This window comes from Aquarana catesbeiana, linkage group LG08, assembly GCF_042186555.1.
Source record: "Aquarana catesbeiana isolate 2022-GZ linkage group LG08, ASM4218655v1, whole genome shotgun sequence".
NCBI lineage: Eukaryota > Metazoa > Chordata > Amphibia > Anura > Ranidae > Aquarana > Aquarana catesbeiana.
In genome coordinates this window covers 47,329,021-47,353,967 of record NC_133331.1, presented here as the reverse complement: position 1 = coordinate 47,353,967, position 24,947 = coordinate 47,329,021, and the positions used below count along the sequence as shown (strand labels likewise).

Here is a 24,947-nt window from a genome sequence, read left to right as displayed (position 1 = left end):
AATTAAAGTAGCGCAGTGCAGAATAGCAAAAAATAGCCTGCTCATGAAGGGGGTAAAATCTTCCCGAGCTGAAGTGGTTAAAAAATGAAAGATTTTAGGAGATTTTAGCGATTGGGTTTACATCCACTTTGAAAGGACAATGCAAAAAAAAAGAGAGCAGTAAAGAAAATGTTAGCTTCAAGTCCACTATTTCTTAGACTGCTGTCTTACGCCTGTTTTTTTTTTTTTTTTTGCTTTTTTTAGCCGCAATAAAAAGTTGTCCAACGCAACCCTCCCACGATACAGAAAAAAAACATTACACAAAGTGCTTGTTTCTATTGTTACACAGACGCACCGGGGGCCCATCCGTGGAGCCATGGGTCATCGGCAGACAGAGAAATGAACAGACACAAGTCACTGGTCCACGCACATCGCCTCATTTCCATTTAATTGCGGATCCAGATAGCCAGAAACACATGAAATCTTCCCACATATCAAATAATAATAATTTGGTGTTTAAATAGAATGTGAAAATACATTAAATTTTTTTTATATATAGTTTTTCTTTCATATATAGAGATGTCAAGTCACTCGCACAACATTAACACAAAACAAACCTTGGACATCCAGAACAAAAAAAAACAAAAAAAATTTGGCGGCAAATTTCAGGTGTTGAAATTTTCCATAATCCAGCTACGTTCCCTTCACTTAAATAGTTTACAATAAAAATATTAGAATAAGATTATGGCGCCGAACAAGGCCGTCCTTCAGCTGCACGGAGGCGTGCGGCATCTCTGGCTCAGGAGCAGGTGACGCAGGTCCGCGGGGGGCGAGCACCAGGTCAGCTGATCAGAGTATGTCATTGTGTAAGGCGCCCCAAGACGCATTCAAGTACTAAGTGACAATTGCTGGTGTAACGTCAGTAAACTGACACGGAGAGTACATGAAAGTGAGCACAGCATAAGGTTCCTTAAGACTCTCCCCCAACGCTCGCTTGTGTGCGATTGGCTCTTTGGTGGGACTGGACAGAGTTAATTAGTTGTAATGCTATTTTTTTAAATCAATCACATATTAAAACCATTGAGTCAATCTTTTATTCTTAACGCACCATATTCTGCGAAACTTTTTTTATGAAAAAAAATTTGGCCAGAACTAAAGGTTGAAAGACAGTAATGGGAAGGTTGAAGGGGACAAAGAGTGCTGCCAATGCTGGGAAAGGGAAGGGGGTGGACCATGGGGGACTTCATATAATGGAGTAAATTGGGATTCATCTTTCTGGCACGTTGCTGCGTTATTATCCGTAACACACGACTGGAAAAAGAAGTACAAATATTTAATTTAGGGATGACAGATGGAGATTGAACTTCCTAGAACAACTGATTGTTACACAATTTTCATTTTCACTTTCCAAACATTCCAATTCATGTCATTGACAGGGGTGATGGATGCAAAAAAAAGTTTAGCTGCTCTAAAAGGTGAAGATAATGGCGTTTGATGGAAGTTCAGACTGGAATTATGATGAAAACTCAATTCTGCTGTCATATTACACCTTGTACATTCTGTAGGTCCTTCCAGCCGAGCTGAGTTCCGGGTTTATGGTCAATATTTGGTGGCTGGTTAGGGATAGGGGTACAGCGCTTGGAGACAGGAAACTATGGTAGAGTCCCTCCCTTCGAAAGGGGGAGACAGGCAAGATTAAGGTCTACACTCCTAGGAGGTCTGACTTTAGGGTGTCTATAGGTACAGTTCCCAAAGTTTGCAACTGGGAGTTGGTGAGGGGTGCAAAGCTCCTGTTTCTGGGAACAACTGAGTGTTGGGGGAAGTTTGGTAGAGCTGAAGAAGTTTTGGGGATGAAATGATTGGAAGTCTGTGTTTGAAAGGACAGAGGTAAGGACTATAGGCCTTTACTTTTGGGGGTCAGTGGTCTCCAGTTACACTATTCTGAGGTTTGGGCATCAGTGGCAATAAAGATAGAGTATTCTGAGGTCTGGGGGTCACAGGCACTAAGTTATAGCATTCTAAGGTTTGGGGATTTGTGGCATTAGGTTACAGTATTCTGAAGATTGGAGATCACTGGCTTTAAATTTTAATATTCTGAGGTTTGGGGATTGATGATAATAGGTTATAATATTCTGAGGTTTAGGTTGATGGCATTGAAGGGGAAAGTACTCAGAGGTTTGAGGGTCAATTGCATTAGTTTACAGTATTCTGAAGTTTGGGGATCTCTGTCAATAAGTTATAACATTCTGAGGTTTGGGGACTGGTGAAAGTGAGTTTAAATATTCTGAGGTTTAGGTTGATGGCATTAAGGGGTAAAGTACTGAGCAGTTTGGCAGTCAATGGCATTAGGGGTAGAATATTCTGAGGTTGGGGATTGGTGGCTTCAGGGGTAGAGAATTCAGAGATCACATGCCTGATACATTTAATCGGAGAGTGTCGCCCCACATTAGGAATAGTCAGTCCAGAGATTTCTTCTCCAGAACCTCTTTAGATGAATTTCTAGAGTAGGGTTCGAAGGCTGAGGAGCTGAGGTACCTGGCGGAGAGTTCCTGGAGGTTCCCTGCCATTGTCAGTGGGTTAGAGGATAACCGGTTGGCCACAGTGCCCAGTAAAGTTGGCACAGGCATGCTGAATATGCTGTGCCCTGAAGAGTGCAGTCCAGGTTGGTGAGGGGGGGCATTGGTGACTTCGGGGATGGATGGAGCCCCGGGTCCAGAATTGTTGGTGGCCCGCAGTGCTCCTGCAGCACAGGCTGGCAATAGTCCAGGCAGACCAGGAGGGGACAGGAGACGGCCTTGTTCCAAAAGACGGAGAACGCTGCAGGTGGCTGCAGTTTCTGAGACAACTGACCGCAGCTCAGAGTCCTTACCCTGGTCCTTTTTTTGCTTTGTCCTGCGATTCTGGAACCACACTTTCACCTGTCAAGACAGCAAACAGAACCATGTGAGCTAAATAGGAGGAGAGAGAGAAAATAAGTGTGTGTGTGTGTGGGGGGGGGGGGCAAGGAAAGTGGTTGTTTTAGAGAGAAGGGAGAGATGGAGGAGAAAAAGAGACAGAGAAAGTTGAAAAGGGGGGGGGGTAAATTTGGGGAAGGGGGAGAGGGTTGAGAGAAATATGGGATAGAGATAGAAGGCAAACAAGGGAGGGAGAGTTAGAGAGAGAGAAAGAAAGAGATGGGGAACAGACAGAGAAGTAGAAGAGAGCAAGAAGAGGGGGAGAAAAGATGGGATATAGGGAGAAAATTGGAAGATAGGTGGAGAGAAGTAGGCAGGCAATGATAGGAAAAAGAGAGAGGAGGGATAGAGGGAGAGAAAATAGATAGATAGGGAGAGACAGAAAAGGGTGAGATTAAACAAGTAAGGGATAGAGGGAAGAGGAGAGGGGTATGGAGATTGGGAGATAGAGGTGGGGAGGGGGGGTAAAGGGAGGGAGAGAGAGACAGTATAGAGGAAGGGCAAGATAGAGAGGGAGAGAGAAAGATAGGAATAGACAGAGTAGAAGAGGAAATAGAGGGACAAGGGGAAGGGAAGAAGGATTTGGAGGTACTGGGGAGAAGAGTATAGTGGGGTATAGAGGAGTATGAGGAGGGGTATGGGGAAGGGCAAGCAGTTACTGGGGAGAAGGGTATAGTGAGATATGGAGGGCTATGGAGAAGGGTATGGGGGTAATGCGGAGAAGGGTATAGTGGGGTATGGAGGAGTATGGAGAGGGGTATGGAGTTACTGGGGAGAAGGGTATAATGAGGTATGGAGAAGCGTATAGAGTTACTGGGGAGAGGTATAGTGGGGTATGGAGGAGCATAGAGAGAGGTATGGTGGATTATGGAGGAGAATGGGGAAAGGTATGAAGAAGAATATGGAGGTACTGGGGAGAGGTTTGGTGGGGTATGAGGAAGAGTATTGGGAGAGGTAGGGAGGTACTGGGGAGAGGTATGGTGGGGTATGAGGAAGAGTATAGGGAGAGGTAGGAAGGTACTCAGGAGAGGTATGGTGTGGTATGGGGAGGAGTATGGAGGAGTATGGGGAGAGGTATGGTGGAGTATGGAGGAGTATGGGGAGGGGTATGGAGAAGGGTATGGGAGTACGGGGAAGAAGGGTATAGTGGGTTATGAAGGAGTATGGGGAGGAGTATTAGGAGAGGAATGGAGGAGTATGTGGAGGGGAATAGAGGAGTATGGTGGAATAAGGGGAGGAGTATGGTGGTGTATGAGGAGGAGTATGGGGAGGGGTATAGTGGGGTACGGAGGAGTATGGGAGGAGTATAGTGGGGTCTGGAGGAGTATAGGGAGGGGTATAGTGGGGTATGAAGCAGTATGGGGAGGCATATGAGGAGAGGTATATAGAAGTATGGGGAGGGGTATAGTGGGGTATGGAGGAGTATGGGGAGGGGTATAGTGGGATATAGAGGAGTATAGGGAGAGGTATTGAGGGGTATAGTGGGGTGTGGAGGAGTCTAAGGAGAGGTATGGAGTGGTATGGTGGGGTATGGAGGAGTATAAAGAGAGATATGGAAGGGTATAGTGGGGTATGTAGGAGTATGGGGAGGGGTATAGTGGGGTATGTAGGAGTACAGGGAGAGGTATGGAGGGGTATGAGGAGGGGTATAGTGGGGTATGGAGGGGTATGGGGAGAGGTATAGAGGAGTATAGGGAGGGGTATAATGGGGTATGGAGGGGTATGCAGAGAGTTATAGAGGAGTATGGTGGAGTATGGGAAGAGGTATAGAGGAGTATGGTGGAGTATGGGGAGGGGTATAGTGGGGTATGAAGGAGTACAGGGAGAGGTATGGAGGGGTATGGGGAGGGATATAGTGGGATATAGAGGAGTATGGGGAGGGGTATAGTTGGGTATGGAGGAGTATGAGGAGGGGTATAGTGGGGTATGGAGGAGTATGGGGACTTGGGGAGGAGTATGAGGAGAGGTATGGAGGAGTATTGGGAGAGGTATAGAGGAGTATGGTGGAGTATGGGGAGGGGTATAGAGGAGTATGGAGGAGTATGGGTAGAGGTTTTGAGGGGTATAGTGGGGTATGGATGAGTATAAGGAGAGGTATGGAGAGGTATGGTGGTGTATGGAGTAGTATAAATAGAGGTATGGAAGGGTATAGTGGGGTATGGAGGAGTATGGTGAGGGGTATAGTGGGGTATGGGGGAATATGGGGAAAGGTATAGAGGAGTATTTTGGAGTATGGGGAGGGGGTATAGTGGGGTATGGAGGAGTATGGGGAGAGGTATGGAGGGGTATAGTGGGGTATGGAGGAGTATGGGCAGATGTATTGAGAACGAATGGTGGAGTATGGGGAGGGGTATAGTGGAGTATGGAGGAGTATGGGGAAAGGTATGGAGGGGTATGGTGGGGTATGGAGGAGTATAAGGAGAGGTATAGTGGGGTATGGAGGAGTATGGGGAGGGCTATGGTAGGGTATGGTGGGGTATGAAGGAGTATAAGGAGAGATATGGAGGGGTGAGTGGGGTATGGAGGAGTATGGGGAGAGGTATGGAGGGGTATAGGAGAGATATGGAGGGGTATAGTGAGGTATGGAGGGATATGGGGAGAGGTATAGAGGAGTATAGGGAGGGGTATAATGGGGTATGGAGGGGTATGCAGAGAGTTATAGAGGAGTATGGTGGAGTATGGGGAGAGGTATAGTGGAGTATGGTGGAGTATGGGGAGGGGTATAGTGGGGTATGAAGGAGTACAGGGAGAGGTATGGAGGGGTGAGTGGGGTATGGAGGAGTATGGGGAGAGGTATGGAGGGGTATAGGAGAGATATGGAGGGGTATAGGGAGGTATGGGGGAGTATGGTGGGGTATAAGGAGAGGTATGGGGGGGTATGGAGGAGTGTGGGGAGGGGTATAGTGGAGTATGGTGGGGTATGGAGGAGTATAAGGAGAGGTATGGAGGGGTATAGTGGGATATAGAGGAGTATAAGGAGAGGTATGGAGGAGTATGGTGGGGTATGGAGGAGTATAAGGAGAGGTATTGAGGAGTATGGTGGGGTATGGAGGAGTATAAGGAGAGGTATGGTGGTGTATGGAGTAGTATAAATAGAGGTATGGAAGGGTATAGTGGGGTATGGAGGAGTATGGTGATGGGTATAGTGGGGTATGGGGGAATATGGGGAGAGGTATAGAGGAGTATTTTGGAGTATGGGGAGGGGGTATAGTGAGGTATGGAGGAGTATGGGGAGAGGTATGGAGGGGTATAGTGGGGTATGGAGGAGTATGGGCAGATGTATTGAGAACGAATGGTGGAGTATGGGGAGGGGTATAGTGGAGTATGGAGGAGTATGGGGAAAGGTATGGAGGGGTATGGTGGGGTATGGAGGAGTATAAGGAGAGGTATGGTGGGGTATGGAGGAGTATGGGGAGGGCTATGGTAGGGTATGGTGGGGTATGAAGGAGTATAAGGAGAGATATGGAGGGGTGAGTGGGGTATGGAGGAGTATGGGAAGAGGTATGGAGGGGTATAGGAGAGATATGGAGGGGTATAGTGAGGTATGGGGGAGTATGGTGGGGTATAAGGAGAGGTATGGGGGGGTATGGTGGGGTATGGAGGAGTGTGGGGAGGGGTATAGTGGAGTATGGTGGGGTATGGAGGAGTATAAGGAGAGGTATGGAGGGGTATAGTGGGATATAGAGGAGTATAAGGAGAGGTATGGAGGAGTATGGTGGGGTATGGAGGAGTATAAGGAGAGGTATTGAGGAGTATGGTGGGGTATGGAGGAGTATAAGGAGAGGTATGGTGGGGTATGGAGGAGTATGAGAAGGGGTATAGTGGGGTATGGAAGAGTATAAGGAGAGATATGGAGGGGTATAGTGGAGTGTGGTGGAGTATGGGGAGGGGTATAGTGGGGTATGGAGGAGTATGGGGAGGAGTATGGAGGGGTATAGTGGGGTATGGAGAAGTAAGGGGAGGGGTATGGAGGGGTATAGTGGGGTATGGGGAGGGGTATAGTGGGGTATGATGGAGTATGGGGAGGGGCATAGTGGAGTATGGAGGGGTAAAAGGAGAGGTATGGAGGGGTATAGTGGAGTATGGAGGAGTATGTGGAGGGGTATGGAGCGGTATGGAGGGGTATAGTGGGGTATGGAGGCATATGGGGATGGGTATAGTGTACGGGTATGGAGCGGTATGGAGGGGTATAGAGGAGTATAGTGGAGTATGGGGAGGGGTATGGAGGGATATAGTGGGGTATGCTGGAGTATGGGGAGGGGTATAGTGGGGTATGGAGTGATATAAGGGGAAGTATGGAGGGGTATGGTGGGGTATACGGAGAGGTATGGAGGGGTATGAGGAGGGGTATGGAGGAGTATAAGGAGAGGTATGGTGGGGTATAATGGGATATGGAGGAGTATAAGTAGAGGTATGGAGGGGTATTATGGGGTATAGAGGAGTATGAAGAGGGGTATAGTGGGGTATGGAGGAGTATAAGGAGAGGTATGAAGGGGTATGGAGGAGTATGGGGAGGGGTATGGAGGGGTATGGTGGAGTATGGGGAGGGGTATAATGGGGTATATTGAACTATGGGGAGGGGTACAGTGGGGTATAGAGGGGTATATTGGGGTATAGAGAGAGGTATTGAGGAGTATGGTGGGGTATGAAGGAGTAGGAGGGTGGTATAGTGGGGTATGGAGGAGTGTGGGGAGGGGTAGGGAGGGATATAGTGGGGTATGGAGGCGTATAAGGAGAGATATAGAGGAGTATAGTGGGGTATGGAGGAGTATGAGGAAGAGTATAGTGGGGTATGGAGGAGTATGGGGAGGGGTATAGAGGGGTATAGTGGGGTATGGAGGAGTATGGGGAGGGGTATAGAGGGGTATAGTGGGGTATGGTGGAGTATGGGGAGGGGTATAGTGGGGTATGGAGGGGTATAAGGAGAGGTATGGAGGGGTATAGTGGAGTATGGTGGAGTATGGAGAAGTATGGGGAGGGGTATGGAGGGGTATAGTGGAGTATGGGGAGAGGTATGGAGGGGTATAATGGGGTATGGAGTAGTATGGGGAAGGGCATGGAGGGGTATAGTGGGGTATGTATGGGTATGGTGGGGTATAGTGGAGTATGGGGAGGGGTATGGAGGGGTATAGTGGGGTATGGAGGAGTATAGGGAGGGGTATAGTGGGGTATGGTGGAGTATGGGGAGGGGTATGGAGGGGTATAAGGAGAGGTATATAGGGGTATAGGGAGAGGTATGGAGGGGTATAGTGGAGTATGGGGGAGTATGGAAAAGTATGGGGAGAGGTATGGAGGGGTATAATGGGGTATGGAGTAGTATGGGGAGGGGTATGAAGGGGTATAGTGGGATATGTAGGAGTATGGGGAGGGGTATGGTGGGGTATGGAGGAGTATGGGGAGGGGTATGGAGGGCTATAGTGGGGTATGGAGGAGTATAGGGAGGGGTATAATGGGGTATGGTGGAGTATGGGGGGGGGTATGGAGGGGTATAATGAGAGGGTATGGAGGGGTATAGCAGGGTATGGTGGATTATGGGGAGGGGTATAGTGGTACATGGAGGAGTATGGGGAAGGGTATGGAGGGGTATATTGAGGTATGGAGAAGTATGGGGAGGGGTATAGTTGGGTATGGAGGAGTATAAGGAGAGGTATGGAGGAGTATGGTGGGGTATGAAGGAGTATGGAGAGGGGTATAGTGGGTTATGGAGGAGTATAAGGAGAGGTATGGTGGGGTATGGAGAAGTATGAAGAGGGGTATAGTGGGGTATGGAGGAGTATGAGGAGAGGTATGGAGAATGGGGAATGGTGAAGAATAGGGAGGGGTATGGGGAGGGCTATAGTGGGGTATGATGGAGTATGGGGAGGGGTATAGTGGGGTATGGATGGGGTATAAGGAGATGTATGGATGGGTATAGTGGAGTATGGTGGAGTATGGGGAGGGGTATGGAGAGGTATGGAGGGGTATAAGGAGAGGTATGGAGGGGTATAGTGAGGTACGGTGGAGTATGGGGAGGGGTATGGAGGGGTATAAGGAGAGGTATGGAGGGGTATAGTGGGGTATGGAGGAATATAGGGAGGGGTATAGTGGGGTATGGTGGAGTATGGGGAGGGGTATAAGGAGAGGTATGGAGGGGTATAGTGGAGTATAGTGGAGTATGGAAAAGTATGGGGAGGGGTATGGAGAGGTATGGAGGGGTATAGTGGAGTATGGGGAGGGGTATAATGGGGTATGGAGTAGTATGGGGAGGGGTATGGAGGGGTATAGTTGGGTATGGAGGTGTATAGGGAGGGGTATAGTGGGGTGGGGTGTAGCATGGGGAGGGGTAAGGAGGGGTATAAGGAGAGGTATGGAGGGGTATAGCCGGGTATGGTGGATTATGGGGAGGGGTATAGTGGTATATGGAGGAGCATGGGGAAGGGTATGGGGAGGTATAGTGGGGTATGGAGAAGTATGGGGAGGGGTATAGTTGGGTATGGAGGAGTATAAGGAGAGGTATGGAGGAGTATGGTGGGGTATGGAGAAGTATGAGGAGGAGTATAGTGGGGTATGGAGGAGTATGAGGAGAAGTATGGAGGGGTATAATGGGGAATGGTGAAGTACAGGGAGGGGTATGGGGAGGGGTATAGTGGGGTATGGTGGAGTATAGGGAGGGGTATAATGGGGTATGGAGGGGCATAAGGAGATGTATGGATGGGTATGAAGGGGTATAGTTGGGTATGGAGGAGTATGGGGAGGGGTATGGAGGGGTACAGTGGGGTATGTGGAAGTATAAGAAGAGGTATAGAGGGGTATGGTGGGGTATGGAGGAGTATGAGGAGAGATATAGAGGGGTATAATGGGGAATGGTGAAGTACGGGGAGGGGTATAGTCGGGTATGGAGGAGTATGAGGAGGGGTATAGTGGGGTATGGAGGAGTATGGGGAGGGATATGGAGGGGTATATTGGGGTATGGAGTAGCACAGGGAGGGTTATGGAGGGGTATAATGGGGTATGGTGGAGTATGGGGAGGGGTATAGTGGGGTGTGGTGGAGTATGGGGAGGGGTATAGTGGGGTATGGAGAGGTATGGAGGGGTATAGTGGAGTATGGTGGAGTATGTAGGAGTATGGGGAGGGGTATGGACAGGTATGGAGGGGTATAAGGAGAGGTATGGAGGGGTATAGTGGAGTATGGAGGGGTATAGAGAGGTACGGAGCATTATGGGGAGGGGTATGGAGGGGTATGCCGAGGGGTAGAGAGGGGTATGGATGGGGTATAAAGGGGTATGGAGGGGTATGCGGGGGTATAGAGGGGTATAGAGGGGTATAGAGGGATATGGATGGGTATAGAGGGGTATGGGGGGGTATGGAGGGGTATAAAGGGGTATGGAGGGGTATAGATGGGTACAGAGGAGTATGTAGGGGTATAGAGGGGTATGGAGGAGTATGGAGGGGTATGGAGGGGTATAGAGGGGTATGGAGGGGTTTGTAGGGGTATAGAGGGATATGGATGGGGTATAGAGGGGTATTATGGGGTATACAGGGGTTTGGATGGGATATAGAGGGGTATGGAGAGGTTTGGAAGGGTATAGAGGGGTATGGAGGGGTTTGGAGGGGTATAGAGGGGTATGGAGTTGTATTCAGGGGTATAGAGGGGTATGAAGGGGTATAGAGGGGTATGGAGGGGTATACAGGGGTATGGAGGGGTATACAGGGGTATAGAGGGGTATGGAGGGGTATAGAGGAGTATGGAGGGGTATGGAGGGGTATAGAGGGGTATGGAGGGGTATGGAGGGGCATAGAGGGGTATGGAGGGGATTGGAATGGTATAGAGGGGTATGGAAGGGTATAGAGGGGTATGGAGGGGATTGGAGGGGTATAGAGGGGTATGGAGTTGTATTCAGGGGTATAGAGGGGTATGAAGGGCTATAGAGGGGTATGGAGGGGGTATGGAGGGATATACAGGGGTATGGAGGGGTATACAGGGGTATAGAGGGGTATGGAGGGGTATAGAGGAGTATGGAGGGGTATGGAGGGGTATGGTGGGGTATAGAGGAGTATGGAGGGGCATAGAGGGGAATAGAGGGGTATGGAGGGGATTGGAGTGGTATAGAGGGGTATGGAAGGGTATAGAGGGGTATGGAGGGGATTGGAGGGGTATAGTGGGGTATGATATAGAGGGGTATGGTATAGAGGGGTATGGAGGGGTATGGAGGGGATTGGAGGGGTATGGATGGGGTATAGAAGGGTATAGAGGGGTATGGAGTGGTATAGAGGTGTATAGTTGGGTATGATGGGGTATAGAGGGGTATGGAGGGGATTGGAGGGATATGGAGGGGTATAGAGGGGTATGGAAGGGATTGGAGGGGTATAGAGGGGTATGGAAGAGTATAGAGGTGTATCGAGGGATATAGAGGGGTATGGAGGGGTATAGAGGGGTATGAAAGGGTATAGAAGGTGTATGGAGGGATATAGAGGGGTATGGAGTGGTATAGAGGAGTATGGAGGGGTTTTGGAGGGGTATAGAGGGGTATGGATGGGGTATGGAGGGGATTGGAGGGGTATACAGGAGTATAGCGGGGTATAGAGGGGTATGGAGTGGTATAGAGGGGTATAGAGGAGTATGGAGGGGTTTGGAGGGGTATAGAGAGGTATGGAGGGGTATGGAGGAGTATGGAGGGGTATAGAGGGGTATGGATGGGGTATAGAGGGGCATGGAGGTGTATAGAGGAGTATGGAAAGCTATAGAGGGGTGTAAAGGAATATGGGGAGAGGTATGGAGACAGAGAGAGATATAACCAGTGAGAGAAGATCGGGTGTTGAAGAAATAAATGAAATGAAATCAGACTGACAGGAGGGGGACTCTGGGGGCACATTTTTGAAGGATATCACAAGGTGCCCTCGGGTGGGACATTCATACTGTCGGTGCCTCATTGATCGATCTGAATCGTATGACAGTTTGTCCCAGGAGAAGAATCTGCTATGTGCCCAGATCGGAGATCGTCCTGGAGATCCCATCCGGAGAACAGATGGAGCTGATGGGATCTGTCATCCGATTCGGAGTTACATTGTACAATGTTATATCCCAATTCACATCTCACTCAATCCAGCGATCAGACAAGTTCCAATGGTATCCAAACCGACAGCAAATCGTCCCTACAGGCAACCGACATCGTACAATCTACAGCCGGGTCCAACCCTCAGACCGGAAAAATCTGTCGGCACACAGGACCTCTGTACATAGAATATACTGGATATAGACGGAGCGATATCCCCTGTGTGTACACTATAAACACTCAATATACCCCTTTACATCCGAGCATGCATCGCCCGATAATGATATCTTCTCAGATTCCGGGGAAGTCCCCATACACCAAAATTTTACTGGAGCCAAACCGACACCCTACACACACAGCCGACCATCGCAAGGGATTTTTAGTATAATATAATGATAAGGAGAATAACTGTAATAAAATGTTAAAATATGATGATTTAATAACAGAGATTATACAATGAATTGTTATTATTATTATTATTATTATTATTATTATTATTATGTTGTTGTTATTAATAGAAATATATTTAAAAAAAAGTTAAAGTGTGAGAGCTGCATAACAATAATAATGATAATAATCGTAAAATTTAAAAGCAGTCGCAGCAGTAATATTTTAATAATGATCATTATTATTGTTACTTTTTATTTAAATATAATATAATAAAATATCCTTACATTTTTTTACTGCTGCTGCTAATAGTAATAATAACAACAACAGAAATCATAATAATAATGATCATGATGATAATCTGAATTATAATATTCCTATATTTTTGTTTCTTTTATTTATTTTTTCGTTGTTGATACCGATGATGATGATATTATTATTATTATTATTATTATTATTATTATTATTATTAGACGATTTGGTACATCGGGTCGGATTATGGATCGCAGTGTGTACACCCCTTCCTTTCTATTTGTATTATATAAATAGTTATAATAATATCATAGTAGTATGTAAACAATCGACGGTGTATGAGGACAGTACAGATTAGAATCGGGAAATAGATGGTTCACATATAAGAGAATTTGGGGGGAAATAATCAATAGGAAATAAATTATGTAGGTGATGTAGAATATAGAGAAAAGAAGAAAAAATACATATTGGGAAACAATTCTGTACATTATGTACATTAGTTAATGCAGCAGAGAGAATACAGAAGAGCTGATATGTCCCACCCGAATATAATACAATATAATATAATATAATATAATATAATATAATATAATATAATATAATATAATATAACATAACATAATATATAATATAATAAAGAGGGATCTATATAGGTGAGTGGGGGACTGTACATCGCACTGTCATAGGATGTCATCTATAAATGTCAGATATATGAAGAATAATAGACTCCAGGAAGGGGGTTCACAGGATCCCCCCATAACTGGACTCCCCCAGGGTCTACGAATATTCTGGTATTGGTGTTCTGAAGGTTGGAGGGGAAGAATGAAATCTGGCAGACGAATTATAGGATCCTCCAGAAATAAATGCAAAATAATCCTATGGTATCAAGAGACTACAGAGTGTAGAGATAGAAATTCTATATATAGATATAATAATATAATCCCCATTTAAAAAAATGCATGTAATATTTATATATAATATACAATTATTAAATTAAAATGAATAATGAAAACATTTTTTAAATTAATTTTAATGTATTAATTTTATATTATATATAAATATTACATGCATTTTTTATGGGGATTATTATAATAAAATATTACATTGTAATTATTTTATAATTTATATATTGCGTATATCACTGTCAGCTATGTCCTTCAGTCTGCCACCCTCAGCAATTGATCAGGACAATTTGATCTAGTCTGTAAGAATTATTGTGCAGATTTGTACACTGATAGTCCCAACAATTATGAGTGGAGAATAAGATGTGTATCTGTATATTAAAGTCCAGGCTCTGTATGGTGTGGTAAATGCCTTTGAATAGTAAGGTAGAGTCTCTCTGTACGATGTGATAGGAGCTCTGTATAATAAAGTGGAGGCTTTGTAAAGTGTTGTGGAGGTTCTGTATATACTAAGACGGAGTCTGTTTATAATAAATTGTAAGCTCTGTGTTTTATATAGTGGATGTTTTGTATTATAAGTTACAACTTCTGTATGTTATGATAGAGGATCTGTATGAAGGGTCTGTATAGCTATATAGTGGAGGTTCTAAGCTGTCTGGTATGATAGAGGCTCTGTATAGAGGCTCTGTATAGTGAAGGCTATCTGTAGTGTAATGGAGGTTCTGTATAATAAGGTGGAGGTTCTGGATAGTCGGTGGATGCTCTGTGCAGTGAAGGTTGTGTATAACTGTATGGAATTTGTCTTGTGTTGTGTGCTGGAAGTTCTGTATATTAAAGTGGAGGCTCTGTACAGTGGAGGATCTCTGTATGGTGTTATAAAGGCTCTGTACAGTGGGGGCCTCTGTATGGTGTCATAGAGGCTCTGTACAGTGGAGGATCTCTATATGGTGTCATAGAATCTCTGTACAGTGGAGGGTCTCTGTATGGTGTCATAGAATCTCTGTACAGTGGGGGGTCTCTGTATGGTGTCATAGAGGCTCTGTACAGTGGGGGATCTCTGTATGGTGTCATAGAGGCTCTGTACAGTGTGTGTGTGTGTGTGTGTGTGTGTGTGGGGGGTCTATGTATGGTGTCATAGAGGCTCTGTAAAGTGTGTGGGGGGTCTGTGTATGGTGTCATAGAGGCTCTGTACAGTAGAGGATCTCTGTATGGTGTCATAGAATCTCTGTACAGTGGGGGTCTCTTTATGGTGTCATAGAGGCTCTGTACAGTGTGGGATCTCTGTATGGTGTCATAGAGGCCCTGTACAGTGTGGGATCTCTGTATGGTGCCATAGAGGCTTTGTACAGTGGGGGCCTCTGTATGGTGTCATATAATCTCTGTACAGTTGGGGGGTCTCTGTATGGTGTCATAGAGGCTCTGTACAGCGTGTGATCTCTGTATGGTGCCATAGAGGCTCTGTACAGTGGGGGCCTCTGTATGGTGTCATATAATCTCTGTACAGTTGGGGGGTCTCTGTATGGTGTCATAGAGGCTCTGTACAGTGGAGGCTTTGTGGTGGCTCCGTACAGTGGAGGTCCTGTGCAATAAATCGGCATTGTCAGGTTCGGTGGAGGCACTTTGAGGATGTTGATCCTCCAGTGGAACCTCATACCTGGGTCTCTGAGAGGTTGAGTTGCCGGGCCAGTTCTGTCCTCTCTCTGCCCACCACGTACTGGCACCTCTGGAACTCCATCTCCAGCCTGTACAGCTGCTCCGCGGTGAAGGAGGTTCGGGTCCGCTTGGGCCGATCCAGGTCCAGCCCCTTCGGAAGGATGATCTCCCGGATCGAGCCCTTGGCATCTAAGGGGGCAGAGAAGGATATCAATAAATTCCAAAAAAAGTTTTCTTACTCCACCCCTAAATCCAAACAATCACTAACAGGGGGGGCCCCGGAGTCACTTCACTGAATCCCAAATATTCCAAACCATCCATCACAGGGGCCCCTGAGGAGCTCTTCCGTTCTGCTGGGGTCCCCAAAACTCCTCCTGTTGGGCCCCAGCAGCCCAGAAACTCTGGAATCGGATCATTTTCTCTTTTATACTTCCTCTGACATCTAATTATTAAATTAAATAAATCAAAAGAATATCGGGCATTTCTGTACGATAAAAGAGAAAAGTAAATAGCAAGAATTTCCCCTCAGATACTCTGTATAAAGAAATCATTTCTAAAATATAATGGTACATCGCACACTGGACACTGAACTTTCCCGTAAATTTTCTGGCTCGCCCCAAATAGTATTGATTATTTTACTGCTTCCCGCAATTTATAACCGAATTTTATCAATTCTATAAACACCTAAATTAGAAAAATCACAGAAAGAATAAGGAATAAAAATGTTTATAATTATTTATTTTATTTGTCAGGTGTTGTGGAGGGACGATTATTGTTAATGTTATTATTATTATTGCAATTTCTACAACTATATATTTAAATGAATAATAAACGTAATACTTGTGGTAGTATTAGCATTGTTATTACGTCATCATAATATCAAAAAAATCATCAATTACATAAAAATAGTAATAATAATAAAAATACTACTAATAATAACAACAATGAAATCATATTATTAACAATAAAAATAATAATAACAGCAACAACAATAAAAAATAATAAAGCAGCAATACAAAACATCATAATAAAAAAAATACTACTAGTACTATTATTATTATTATTAATATTATTAATAATAATGATAATAATAATAATAGTACTACTATATAATAATAATAACAAAAGAAATAATAGTAACAACAACAATAAAAATAACTATAATAATAGAAAATCTACTACTACTACTAATAATAATACTATTAATACTATTACTACTACTACTACTACTACTACTACTACTACTACTACTACTACTACTACTACCAATAATAATAATAGTGGTGCTCTGTGGGTCTCTAGCTGGTACCCTGGGCACTTATTTTTCCTTCACAAAGAACATTTATCTTTCTCAGAGAGCTCTGAGCGGACCCCAGGGGATTGAAGTAAACTTCTCTCTGGGAGCTGGAGGCAGATTTTATTGAAGTTATCGGAATTATTTTCCCCAGAATTCAGGTCCACTGTGGGAATATTTCTCATTATGGCACTAATTAAGCTAATGAAATAAAAGATGTGATTATTGTCTATAATTAGGAAATGTACAGGAAGCCTCCAAAAGAGTCACTGAGAAGAATGCTTAGAGGCAATGCAGGAATTCTGTCCCTGGGGGGAGGTTTGGAGGGAGGAAAGTGTGAGTGGATACTACCACTGCTGTACATAGACCAGTATGAGGACAAAGCATGGGTCTCTACCTACCCTGTCTGCTAGAGAGGATACAGAGGCTGGTATGGTGGGTAGGATGCTTCTAAACAGGATTAGAGGCTGGTATGGTGGAGGACATGCTAGCTGGCAAGACTAGAGGCTGGCATGGTGGATGGAAGGCTGGTGGTCAGGACAAGGGACTGGTATGGTGAGTTGGAGGCTGCTGTGGAGAGCTAATATGGAGGGTAAATAATTGGTATGAAGTGATAGAGGCTGTATAGTTGGTGGAAGACTGACAGCCATGAAACAGTGTTTGATATAATGTTTAGGAGGCTGCTATGGAGGGACAGAGGCTTTCCATGGTGGGTCATAGGTTGGTATGAAAGGACAAACCTTAATATGGGTGTTAGGAGGCTGCTATGGAGGGGATGAGGCTGGTATGGTGGTTAGGAGGCTAGTATGGAGGGGCAGAGGTTGGTATGGTGGGTAGAAGGCTGCTATAGAGGAAAATAGGCTAGTGAAAGGTGTAGGAGGTTGGTATGAAGTGACAGGGGTTCTGTGTGGGGCTTAGAAGGCTACTATGGAAAGACAGAGGTTAGTATGGTGGGTAGAAGTTGCTATGGAGGCAAAAGCCTGGTGTAATTTGTAGAAATTTGGTATGGAGGAACAAGAGATGGTATTAGGCTTCTGTGGAGGGCAGAGGTTGGTATGGTGGGTAGAAGGCTACTATGGAGGCAATAGGCTGGTATCATTTGTAGGAGGCTAGTATGGAGGAACAGGAGCTGCTATGGGGATTAGGGGGCTTCTATGGAGGGCAGATGTTGGTATGGTGGGTAGAAGGCTGCTATGAAGTGACAGAGGCTGGTATTGTTGAGTTGGAATCCAGAAGTCTGAGACTTAATGGTACAGAGGCTGGACTAGGGGATTGGACCCCAGCATAGGTACAGTGAGTCCTATATTGGTACTGGAGATAAGGGAGGTTTGCCTTTTAGGCACACAGTCTCACTAGTTGGCAGAATTTGACAAGTAGGTTAATATTCCTCCAGTACAGGTAAAATATTCGATTTATGATGGCTGGTATAGGACATACTGGTTGGTGTGAAGGTGCAGAGGTTGGCATATGAACAAATGATGTATATGGAGGCATAGGATCTGGTATGTGATATTATGGCATGTAGAACAGAGGCTAGGGAGAATATGGAGGCAGTCTGGCACTGGGACATACAAGCTGGTATTGAGTGACTGATATATGGAGACAGAAGTTGGCACGTTACCTCGGACCAGAATCCTCCTGCAGTAGTCTGGGTCAGTTGTTCCACCGTTCTTAGACTTTACACAGGTGTCGGAGGCTCCAGGAGTTGAGTATGTGGCTTGCTGCTCCTTGAGGTAAGAGTCCCCAAGGCTGCTTTGGCTGTCTCTGGAATCTTTGCCTTCCTTGTGCCCAGGTTTGGTGTTTCGGGGCTCCTCTGTGCCAGGGTTGCACCTAATGTCCATACTGCGCGTTTTCTCAAACATATATAGAGAAGAATTCCCTTTGCTGCCAGGAAAAGGGTCCAAGGCTGATACTGTGGGCGCTGAGGTAACCTGGTAATAAATAGGGTCCCCAGCTGGTATCGGGGGACTCTGGTGTTGATTTGGGCAATGGGTCCCCAACTAGTATTGAGGTATCCTGGTGTTGATTTAGGCAATGGGTCCCTAGCTGGTACCCTGGGCACTTAGGTATGCTGTTGTCAGTTTGGGCACGGGGTCACCAGGTATTACCCCAGGCAGGGGGTCTCCGTGTGCTGGTCTGGGGTCTGAAGGATGATCAGGCTCCTGAGGTGCACGCAGGCTCTTGTATCTGGTGTTGCTCGTGTCCAGTGATTGAGGAAAAGCAGTAAAAAGCTCTCATGCCTCCTTATTAGACACACTCATCATACAAGGGGTCGCTGACTAGATGCTGCCACTGATTACGGGTAATTTTCAAGCCTCCACTTTGAGGTTACCTCATGAATACACTAAATTGTTTGGCTAATATATTAGATCACAAATGGACGGTTCCTGAGCTTGTCCCCAATCAAGTCCAGCTTATCCAGAGGCGCACACACAAGTGATTGGTCTGCTGGAGTCAATCACCATCTCCAGGAATGACACAAACAAACAACAACTTTCCTTTTGTGTGAGAAGATTCCCCGTAGATTGTCAGCCCCTGGGTATAATCACCCGCGCTGCCCTTCAGGACTCCCCAATCATCCTCCTCCTCCTCTTCTGCTGCTGCTGAGCAATTTTCTTTAGAGAGAGCAAAATCAGCTCTTGTGTCCTCCAGTTCCCATCCCTGGCCCTCCTGGACTGGGAAGAAAACTCTTTCTGGGGCTTCGGAGGGTCCTCACCCATCCAGCTGGGCTCCGAGGTGCCGAGGGAAGTGAGCCTGCCCCATTCACACCCCTCCAGCATGGAGCAGAAAGTTGCCTATTATCCCACCAGAGCACCTCACACAGAACGCGCTCTAATCCAATAAAACCATTGATTAGGCCACAATGCCTCATTTCAAACCACTGCCCCCGTGCACAGAGTCCTTGTCACCTTGCGAAAGGCCCCTCCTCGCAGACCTGCTCATTCATGGCTTTATGAGGAATGTGAGGGAGAAGAATGGCCCGAGAGTTGCTAATTATCTAATAGGAGCTGTATTAGCGCACAGCCCAGGGAGGGTGTCTGCTGGGCCCTTGGGGCAGGGTGAGAGGCTACACACAGCAAATGTTGTGTAGGGCTGATAGTACTGGACCAGTATAACTCGGAGGGTTCTTGTAGTGACTGCAATGAATGGCGCTGTGCCAAACCAATAGTAAAGGATAGGAAGTCAACAGCACTCCGAAGTTGCCTTTCCGAGATGTATTGTAAACACATAAGGGTTGATTTACTAAAACTGGAGAGTGCAAAATCTGGTGCAGCAAACCAATCAGCTTCCAGGTTTTATTGTCAAAGTTTAATTGAATAAGCTGAAGTTAGAAGCTCATTGGCTACCATGCACACTATTCTGAGTGTTCCAATTTTAGAAAATCTCCACCATAATGCCATATAGGTCAACCAGCCAATGTTTCAGTGCCTTGCAAGGCAAGCATTGGCATTTTGATCTATGTGACATTATGGGGGGGAATTAACATTTGTATATAAACCAGAATTTATTAACAGAAAATAGAATGGAACTGTGCACCAAATTAATAAAATGATATAAGCCTATTTGAAATAATGGGCACCCCTTGTGTGCCAATTAAAACCAAAAATGTAGTATACAATACTTTACATGACTGGATTGTAGACAAATTTGCTGCTCTTGTGTCCCTTGTGCGCTCTGTATTTTTGTCATACTTCTAAAACTCAATAAAAACGTTAAGCTGTAAAAAAAAAAAAAAAAAAAAAAAAAAATTAATATATTGCAGCTTACTAATCATTAGATGTGGTGGCTGCATCTGTTTTCTTTTCCTAGGCTTTTATTTCCCCTCTGTTGTCACCTGGTGATCTGGCCAGTAGCCCACCACCCTCACTGTGGATGAAGGCGCACAGGGGAACCTTTAGGCAGCAGCAGCATTGTTCATTTGGGGGAGGGTCAGATGTACTAGCAGATTTAGATACACTAATAAATTGAAGCCAAACTCCAGCTAACACTTTCTAAGTAGTTACAACATTTTTGTTTCCTTTTGGGTTTTACATGAATAAATACAAGCTGGTCATTTTAACCACATGCCAACCAGCACACGACAATGTACATCGGCACAATGGCACGGCTGGGCAAATGGGCGTACAGGTACGTCCCCTTTAAAACGTGGCATTGTGGGCGCGCGCGCCCACCGCATACTCCGTGACAGTGCCCGTGGGTCCCGCGGACTCGATGTCCGCCGGGGGCCCGCGATCGTGTCACAGAGCGGCAGAACGGGGAGATGCCTATGTAAACAAGGCATTTCCCTGTTCCGCCTAGCAACATGACAGGGATCTACTGCTCCCTGTCATCGGGAGCAGTGATCGCTGTCATGTCAGTGGTAGCCCATCCCCCCCACAGTTAAAATCACTCCCTAGGACACACTTAACCTCTTGATCGCCACCTAGTGTTTAACTCCTTCCCTGCCTGTGTCATTTATACAGTAATCAGTGCATTTTTATAGCACTGATCGCTGTATAAATGACAATGGTCCAAAAATAGTGTTCAAAAGTGTCTGATGTGTCCACCATAATGTCGCAGTGATGATAAAAATCGCAGATCGCTGCCATTACTAATAAAAAAAAAAATCAATAATAAAAATGCCATAAATCTATCCCATATTTTGTAGACGCGATAACTTTTGCGCAAACCAATCAATATATACTTATTGCCATTTTTTTTACCAAAAATATGTAGAAGAATACATATCAGCCTAAACTGAGAAAGGAATTTGTTTTTTTATATATTTTTTTAGGGATATTTATTATAGCAAATGTAAAAAATATTGCTTTTTTTTCAAAATTGACGGTCTTTTTTGTTTATAGCGCAAAAAATAAAAAACGCAGAGGTGATCAAATACCACAAAAAAGAAAGCTCTATTTGTGGGAAAAAGAGGACGTCAATTTTGTTTGGGTGCAACATCGCGCGACTGCGCAATTGTCAGTTAAAGCGACACAGTGCCGAATCGCAAAAAGTGCTCTGGTCAGGAAGGGGGTAAATCCTTCCGGGGCTGAAGTGGTTAAGCACCCCTACCAGTGGTAAATGGTTTGTCTCATCCCTATACCTGCTACATTTAGGGGAGAGTTAAGCCTCGTACACACAGTTCGATTGTTGTATAATCAAGTGTCTGATTTTTGTCAAAAGCGGGTGTGCAGGATTTTGTCTAGCATACTAACGATCCGAAAATTGTCGTTCGACAAACACGAACGTAGTGACGTACTATGAGAGTATAAAGAAGAAGTTACTTTCTAACGCGCCACCCTTTGGGCTCCTTCTGCTAATTTCATGTTAGTAGAAGTTTGGTGAGCGTTGATTTGCACTTTTTTGTTAAGTTATTTTCATTTGGATGGCAAAAAGCATCTCTCATATCATTTCTGTTGTTTTTTTTTCTGCACAATAAAAAAATTGTGGAGAATAATACTTGGCTATGTGTTTTACTTCAAATGTCAGTTTGGGGGTAGGAGTTAATTTAAAACAACACAATAGAAAATGAACAGGGGACACCGACATAGTTGTATCTTTGATCTTAAAAACTCCGGGATAATGGTGTTGTGGTGACTTCCTCAAAAAATCAAACAACAATCATAATATTAATATTATTTTTATCACTACAAAACAAATGCCTTTTAAAATACGTTTGGCATAACTAATCAGTATCACCAGCAAAGCAGCTTCATTATTATCCCATTAAAGAAGAAGAGAATTGTGCGCTGCATTTCGACATTTCATCAATTGCCGCGTCACGAATGTTAATTCTCCATTACGAAAAGTCGTTTACAAGACCGAACTCTACCCGGTTGTTCCTTGAGTCTGATCATGAGTTTTTATACTTTCGACTTTTGTGTCACGATTTCTGTACTGACCAACCAAAAATCAAGCCTCGTACACACGATCGGACTTTCCGACGGGAAATGTTCAATGACAGGCTGTTGGCGGTAAATCCGACCGTTTGTACGCTCCATCGGATAATTGTTGTCTGATTTTCCGCGGACAAATGTTGGATGGCAGGTTTTAAAATTTTCCATGGACAAATGTCTGTTGTCGGATTTTCCAAGCGTGTGTACACAAGTCCGTCGGACAAAAGTCCAAAGCACAAACACGCATGCTCGGAATCAAGGACGAGCCGGAAGCGGTCAGTCTTGTAAACTAGTGGAATGGAGAATTAACATTTGTGACGTGGTAAATTATGAAATCTCCAAATGCAGCGCACATTTCTCTTCTTCTTTAATGGGATAATAATGAAGCTGCTTTGCTGGTGATACTGATGGGGTTATTGCAAACAAATTTTCAAAGGCTTTTTTGTTTCTAATGATATCAAGAATAATATTATTATGCTTTTTTTTTTTTTTTTTTTTTTTTTTTTTTTTTGCGCAAGTTACCACAACACCATTATCCTGTAGTTTTTAAGATCAAAGATACAACTATGTTGGTGTCCCTTGTTATTCTTACATTGTATTTTTATAAATGTAACTGTCTACTCCCAAACTGTCATTTGAAGTAAAACACATAGCCAAGTATTATTCTCCACAATATTTTTATTGTGCGTTAAAAAAAGAAAACAAATAAAATTAGACATGCTATCTGCTAATAGAACTTAACCAAAAAGTGCTTTTTATGCATCCAAAAATATAGAAAATATACCAAATCAAATCATTATTCAACCAAAAAAATAATGTCAAAGCAATTACTCCAAGGCCAATAATAAATAACACGTTATCTCCTCCGATTCCGCAACACGGCTGGTTGACGAACGGCCGTTCAGAAATGAACTGAAAAGCATGAAATGAAAAGTGCAAAATGAAAAGTGCGAATCAACACTCACCAAACTTCCACTAACACCAAATTAGCAGAAGGAGCCCAAAGGGTGGCGCTAAAGAGCTGAAAAACCACGTAGTACATCACTACGTTCGTGTTTGTTGGCCAACAATTGCATGGCCATGTGTATGCAAGACAAGTTTGGGCCAACGCCCTTCGGACAAAATTTCACAGTTTTGTTGGCCAACAATCCGATCGTGTGTACGAGGCTTCAGACGTTGAGTTCACATCTGACAAAAATTTTATAGCCTGCACACCCAGCTTTTGTCTGACAAAAAAGTGAAATCGGCTGTCGAAAGCACCGTACTAACGATCCGAAAATCCGCAGACAGCTCATCTTATGAATTTTCCCATCTGATTTTCGTAGCGTGAGTACGAAGCTTTAGCTCACCAGGTGAAAATAATATGAAAGAAAGCCTAAGACCCCATACACACTATTAGATTTTCTGCAGATATTTGTCTTCAGATTTACTAAAACCATATAATATGAGGTCAAACCTTAAGAGTTTCAATTTGTATGCAATCAGGCAGGCCCTTGCACTACATGTTTTGGTAAATCTGAAGACAAAAATCTGCAGAAAATCTAATAGTGTGTATGGGGTCTAAGAATTTTCGTTAGAATTTCGCACCATTAGTGGGCCACAGCAATGGCCGATTTCCGTGCGGCCATCAAATTTGAGTGATCTGGCATGTTGGAATATTTTTGAAGAACAAACAAATTTCTAATCAATGATGGGAGAATCATTTGAAAAATATAATCTAATAAGAAATGTGCATGAGCTGTGACCTGGAAAGAAAAGAAGATTCCCCAGCCACAAAATGTATTTTTCTGTCGCAAAATGAGTTAAAAATTGAAGGCTAAGTTGGTCAAATTTCGTAAAATCAATGGCGGCTCCATCGGATTACAAAACACATGAAATTTGTGATTTTTGAAATAAAATTAGTTTGGAATTCGACCCATGTATGGTCTGCATAAGACTTGGTAAGCTGCAATATAACAAATGTTCGCTTTTGGGGTTAATACTGCTTAAGTCATTTGACTAATTCCCCAATTTCTAAAAGTTTAGCGTTTTCCACATCAAAAAAACAAAAGTCATGCATATGATTTCTATCAAAAAATGAGAAGCTGGGAGTTTCATCTGATAATGAGCATGCAACATTTGTAAAGGTGTACTGTTTTGTCTATAATAAAAGCTTTATATTGTTGGATGTTTTCAATTTTTCATTTTGAATATATGATAAATGAGAGCTTTTTCACACGGGTGTACATTGGGCATATGGCGGCACAAAGTAAATAACATGTATTGTTGTGGCGCCCGGGAGTAACAGCTGCAGTTTTATTTTTACCCAACGGGATGCATTACAGAATGTATAAAATGTATTTTTGAAAAGTACGCCTGCGCATGTGCGTGTGTAAATGTGAGTGCCAGCGGTTATGTGCTTATAGCCATGTGCAGCGTCTTTTGTAATGCATCTCAATGGACAACAAAATAAGCTGCGAGTGCCACAATAAGTGAATTTTACTCTATGCTGTCATACACCTAATGTCTGGTCATGTGCAAGACACCCAAAGAAGCTCCGTCCAAATATTCAAAATGAAAAGGATTGAAAGTCAAATGTGAATTAAAATAGACTTATATAATTAAGTTACATTTATAT

At 44.4% G+C, this 24,947-nt stretch overlaps 1 protein-coding gene across 1 annotated transcript; it reads right to left on the bottom strand.

Annotated features, from left to right (window-relative positions):
- Window positions 1-417: 417 nt before the first annotated feature.
- VAX1 (ventral anterior homeobox 1) lies at window positions 418-19,607 on the bottom strand. The gene is made up of 3 exons (XM_073595137.1): window positions 18,076-19,607; window positions 15,162-15,349; window positions 418-2,897 (listed from the first exon to the last, which is right to left on the bottom strand). The coding sequence occupies exons 1-3, from the start codon at window positions 18,314-18,316 to the stop codon at window positions 2,436-2,438; spliced, it is 891 nt and encodes a 296-aa protein (XP_073451238.1). The 5' UTR covers window positions 18,317-19,607; the 3' UTR covers window positions 418-2,435.
- Window positions 19,608-24,947: the final 5,340 nt, after the last annotated feature.

Excerpts from the sequence above, each read along its gene's own strand:
- VAX1 (XM_073595137.1), bottom strand. The coding sequence starts at position 18,316 with ATGTTTGAGAAAACGCGCAGTATGGACATTAGGTGCAACCCTGGCACA. Across the intron at positions 15,350-18,075 it reads CAGGAGGATTCTGGTCCGAG|ATGCCAAGGGCTCGATCCGG; the intron begins GTAACGTGCCAA and ends CTGCCCCCTTAG. Across the intron at positions 2,898-15,161 it reads TCAACCTCTCAGAGACCCAG|GTGAAAGTGTGGTTCCAGAA; the intron begins GTATGAGGTTCC and ends CTGTCTTGACAG.